The following is a 5,687-nucleotide window of genomic DNA, read 5'->3' on the forward strand; positions in this document are numbered from 1 at the left end:
CTATAAAAATATGATAGTTGAAGCCATCAAACCAAACAACCGAGGCAATCATGAGAAAAGGTTTTTTCTAGGCTTCCTTAAACTTAAAATTTGGTTTTAACTAGGCTCCCATAACCGTCAACTCCAGCAAAAATATGATATCACATAGTAATCTAACTGAAAAAACCTGAACCTCCCAAACCACCAAGAGGATTAAGAGGAACATAGGGTTTTGATAGGCTCCCAAAACCATGATGTAACATTCAACAAAGGCCCACAACTTGCAAGTCAAACCCTCTTCTACAAAGACCCTCTCCACCTCAATTAAATAGGATCCCACCTCAATAGGAACATTAGAGAAAGACACAACTAGGAAGAAGAACTAGGCTCTTGATCAATCCCCACATTTAGGTAGCCAAAGATAAGAAGAGACCTCACAAAACAACTTACAACCTCTCTCACAAGACAAGTCACCACCTCCATAAGAGATGTCGGTGCCACCTCAATAGGAACTGTAGAAGAGGAAGAAATGAGCAGAAAGAGGCAAACCCAATCCTTAGTTGAGTAAAAGCATAATACTATGTCACGTTTCAGACCAATTTGTCAAGAAAAGTGAATTTAAGTAATTATAACTAAAAATTAATTTTAGTCAAACATATGGTCTATAGAGATTAGTTATAGATGTCTTATATATGGACACAACTTTTCCAAATAGAATTCTCTACTAAATGTATATTTTATACCACTTTGGATCTAATTATAATTTTTTTTTTTTTTTTAAAACTCGATGTTTCAACAACTCCTACTCTTATAAATAATATTTTTTTTGAAATGTAAAAATATCCTTTTATAGATCTATAAGTGAATTTTCCAAAATATATGTATTTTAGTTATTTAATTATTCTTTATATTTTTTATTTTTCTTTTATTGAAAGTAGGGCATCAACACTAAAATATAAGGTTGATTATATTGTAAAGGAAAAATACTAAAATTTATTTTGGAAATTTGAAAAAAATAAAAGCTCTAGAGAAAAGAGTCTATGTTAAGATGATATAATTATTTCCTAATTTTGATTAACAATTGAGAAAAAAGGTGACGCCAAATGGAAAGAGTTATATTTCAGTAAATGCAACTTTTCAAATTTAGTGAAAAATATATATACATAAAAAATAGTTTAAAATATATTTTTGCACTAAATTTTCAAGTTATCAATATACACAAAAAAAAATTGAAGAAAAATAGGTAAAATTTACTATGTAAAGTGACACCTCGTGTAACATCAATTTCAGCATTTTATCAGCAACTAAATTGTAGTGCTTACTTTATAAGAAAGTATATTCAAATAATTTTTAAAATTTTTTTTTAAATGACAAACATAAAATACACAAGAAAATATAAATTTTATTAGTTTATATCATTTAAAAACTCAAAACATATATTTCACTTTCTATTGATTCAATTTAAAAAGTTGAATCACATTGGCCATTTCCTTTATAAAAGTGTGACACAACTCTATACTTTTACCTAGCTAACAAAAAAATCCCCACCTCAATAGGAGAAGGCTCCACCTCCATATGTGCCACAAAGAGAAGGACCAAAAGAAGAGCACCACGAACCCACCTGAGAACACAAAAAACCTTAAAAACATCGGATTCTGACCAAGCCAAGCACAACCTTAGAGAAAAAGACTTCGCTTAAGCAAAATAGGAAAGACACGCAGTCAAAATATTCCCTTAAAAATTAGCAGCACTTCTCTAACAATAAATAGGTTTGAGAAGAAAAATGAAGTAGAAGCATAAACCCCACAAAACCAACAAGAGGCCAACCTCAAAAGGAGTAGATAAGGCCTCAAATACACCAAATAGGGACCAAACCCTCGCAAAACAACTACCAAAAACAAAGCGTGGAAAGAAAGGGGTAGTACCAAAGAAGAGGCCCAACAATGAGGCCAACCAACGAGAAACAAAAATAGCCTGTAGAACTGAGGAAGAGGGAAACAGAGCACTAAACAAATCCCCATAGTCCACCACTAAACAAGTACCACCTAACTCTAGAGTGGTCAAACCCACCAAAAAAGAAGAGAGGATCTAGAGTAGAATGCTTAAAATGACACAATAGAAACCAATGGCATCAAAACCCAAAACCACAACACCACTAGAAACCACTTATCTGAAGCCAAAGACCCCAACAAAGACCATGAGAAAATAAAATGCCCCACCTTCCTATGCACCCACTAGATCTACCTCCTCAACCATAAAAAAAAAGTCGCAACCTCCGCAGTCACCAGAGGAATGATCAAGCCAAAAGTTAAAAAATTCTTCCCCAAATACAAAGGTAGCACACCCTTAAGTTAATCCATCATAGAAAAGCTAGGAACCAAAAGTCTAGCCAATTAGGTAACCACCAAAACTTCACCACAATCCTCAACTACTGCAACCTCAACATTGAAATGAGCAAAAGTCCTATCAACCCCATTACAACAATCGACACCTCTCCCAAAAATCAATAAAGAGAAAGCAACCAAGCCTGACTCAGTAAGAATGACCAAGACTAGATGAAGTAAGCCCCAAAAGAACACCCCCAAGAATGCGTTGTTGGCAACAAAGTCAAAAGCGACCATATCTACACTCATTGCAACACCACCACAAACTTCAAAATCCATGTCACCCTTAATGCTACCTCCTCCAGTTGTAAAAGGCTCTCCTCCAGCCAATGACAAACCAAAATAAACTAGGAGACTAAACAAGGAGAGGACAAAAAATTTAGTGTCCACTAAGAAATAAAGAAGCTCCTTTGAAATATCGACACAGCCCAAGAGAGAAGCAAAGCAGGGGAGAACTACACCAAAATTGAACCAAAAGATATCTAGGCCATCATTGTCTGCATCTTCCTTAGAATCCCCTTTAGTCACTGCAATTAAAACTCTAGAGCTCCTGCTCCTGCCTCTCACTCTCTCCATTATCAAGCAAAGTTATTGCTAACCTTGATGAGTTCTCTTAAGCAATTGAAGCTTGAATGTTTTTTTTTTTTTTTTTTGATAGGTAATAGGCCGTAGCCGCAATATTTTGAATTATTATAATTATTATGTTTGATTAGATTGACCCAAGACCTTCTCCATCCTATGGAAGGCCAAGAGTCACGGCTTAGAATTCCACTTTAGATGTCCCTATTGGGAATTGAACTTGGGTCTCCATAGTGAGAACCCAGTGTTTTAACCAGTTAAGCTCAACCCCTTGGACAATTGAAGCTTGAATGTTATCTTACATATAAAAAAACAAATACTAGATGTACTCTATGTCTATCAATATGATACTTAAAACAAATGATATTCTTTTGTTTACATACAATATGTATCCATTACCTATAAATAAAAAATTATTAACATGCCCATTCAATTTATGGATCCATTACTAATATATTCTTAAAATATATCCAATTGACTATGTGGTCCCTCAACCACGAACCTCCCATACCACATTAAATAAATTTATAATATCAAATCAACCAAAAATAGATAAAAATTAATATCAATACAGCCTACCACCCGAAAAAACAAAAATTGTATGTGTCACAAAATATAAAATATTTTAATATAGAACATATACAGAAAATTTGCAAGTAAAAGCCGCCCACTCTTATATTTAATACATGTCCAGTCACATGACATCTGCACTGAGTGGCGGTTTCTTTTAACGTTAAGAAGTGCCAGCACAATAGGACACAGCGCATGGTTTTAAAAAAGGTGTCATAACACAAGGGCATTACTATCAAACAAAAAAAATTGACCTGTAAGATGCCGCAGCTCTGTAATGTCATTGCTAGTGTAAATCAGCTGTCTTTATTAATCTTAATAAGGGATTCAAGTTCCTTTCGTTGTAGACCCGTGAATTGAAATTGCTTTGTGAGCAATGGCTGGAGATGGAAGTGCTGCGAGAATGCGAGTGGTGGTGGTGTCACTCCCCGCACAGGGACACCTCAATCAGCTCCTTCATTTCGCCAGAGTCATCGCCGAAAGAGGAGCAAGCGTATCGTTCGTGGCCACCTCCACCCATATTCACCAAGTCCGCCGCCGTGTTCAGGGATGGGATCTTCACAACTTCGATATTCGTTTCGAGGAATTGCCCATGCCTCATCTCACGGGTGGAGAGTTCGATTCTCAGAGTTCTCATATGTTTCCAATTCATTTGATTCCTCTGTTTGAAGCCGTGGAAGATCAGCTAGAGTCTCATGTTGATCAGCTACTAAGCAATATCTGCTCCGAGAACAATAATAAAGTGGTTCTAGTCTATGACGCGGCTATGGGATGGGTTCAGACTGTGGCTACCAAATATTCAGTCCCTGCGTATGTGTTCAGACCCACAGGTGCTTATTTTTACCTTTGGATGAAGCGGGTATGTGATGAGACATGGGGTTTGTCCCCGGTTAACATATCATTGAAGCGTTGCATTCCGCAAAGATTGGTAAAATATTCTATGCGCCAAAGGTCACTTTTAGGGCATGCCAAGGGAGAGATCATAAACACATTTAGTGCACTGGAATCGCAATTCGTTCACCAGGGAAAAGGGGAATTAGTCTTCGGCGGAAAGCCTGTGTGGAGTGTCGGTCCTCTTCTTCCGCAGGCTTTCTTCAATGACGATCAACGGTTGCGATTACAGGCGGACATAGAGTGCATGAAATGGTTAGATACACAGGCTCCGGCGTCCGTTCTCTACGTTTCATTTGGCAGTGTGTCTTCTCTTTCCGCGACACAGATTGGAGAACTAGCAGACGGATTGGAACGCAGCGATCAGCCTTTCTTGTGGGTGCTCAGGATTTCCGATGGGGCCCATTCCTCGACAGAAGCGCAGTTCGATTCGGCTTGCAAGTTTCTGCAACAAGGGTACGAGAGGCGATTAAAGGGACGGGGTTTTATTGTGAGGAATTGGGCTCCTCAGCTTGACATCCTATTTCACAAGTCGACGGGTGGGTTTTTAACGCACTGCGGTTGGAATTCAACAGTGGAGAGCATCAGCGCCGGAGTGGCCATGCTGACGTGGCCTCTACATTCGGATCAGTTTGCCAACTCGGCTCTAATCACAGGGGCGCTGAAAGCGGGCGTAGAAGTGAAAGAATGGGGAAATGCAGAGGAAAATGAGCTGGTGAGTGCTGAGGAGGTTGAGAAAGCAGTAAAACGGTTGATGACAAGTGAGGAGGGAATGCGAGTGAGAAAGATAGCGCAGGAATTGAGAGGCGAGGCTCGTAAGGCCGTAGATGATGGAGGGTCTTCGTGGAAGGATATGGATTCTCTTCTCCATCACTTCTCTCAATCCTTTTCAGATTAGGCCAATGGACTGTGCGAACTAGGTGGACTTGAAAGCTCGGTTAGTATATTTTTAAACGCAGATCTGTGTAGTACATAAAGCCGTAAGTTGCCATTGTTATGTTGAAGTTTTCATGGATAAATTGTGATTCAAATTTAAAATCTTTTATTTGGTGTTAATGGAATGAGTCTTGTATAACACCGTCCTTTCTTTGATTTCGACGTCTTTTATTTCTAACACTTTTCTTAAGTTATTCTTGTTACAATCTAGTCTTATATAAGGTCAGCCTTACTTTGATTCTAATGTCCTTAATTCACTCTATAGAATGTTTGGGGCTTCTAATTTGACTTAATTCTAATATAATGTTAAATTTTTCATGGTATAGTTAAGACTCGAACTTAAGACAT

The 5,687-nt window shown here is 37.8% G+C and overlaps 1 protein-coding gene across 1 annotated transcript; it reads left to right on the top strand.

Annotated features, from left to right (window-relative positions):
* The first annotated feature begins 3,888 nt into the window (after positions 1 to 3,888).
* On the top strand, positions 3,889 to 5,301 carry LOC131058821 (zeatin O-glucosyltransferase-like). Its single transcript, XM_057992416.1, has one exon. The coding sequence runs from the start codon at positions 3,889 to 3,891 to the stop codon at positions 5,299 to 5,301; it is 1,413 nt and encodes a 470-aa protein (XP_057848399.1).
* The last annotated feature ends 386 nt before the right edge of the window (positions 5,302 to 5,687 follow it).

Source organism: Cryptomeria japonica, chromosome 8, assembly GCF_030272615.1.
Source record: "Cryptomeria japonica chromosome 8, Sugi_1.0, whole genome shotgun sequence".
NCBI lineage: Eukaryota > Viridiplantae > Streptophyta > Pinopsida > Cupressales > Cupressaceae > Cryptomeria > Cryptomeria japonica.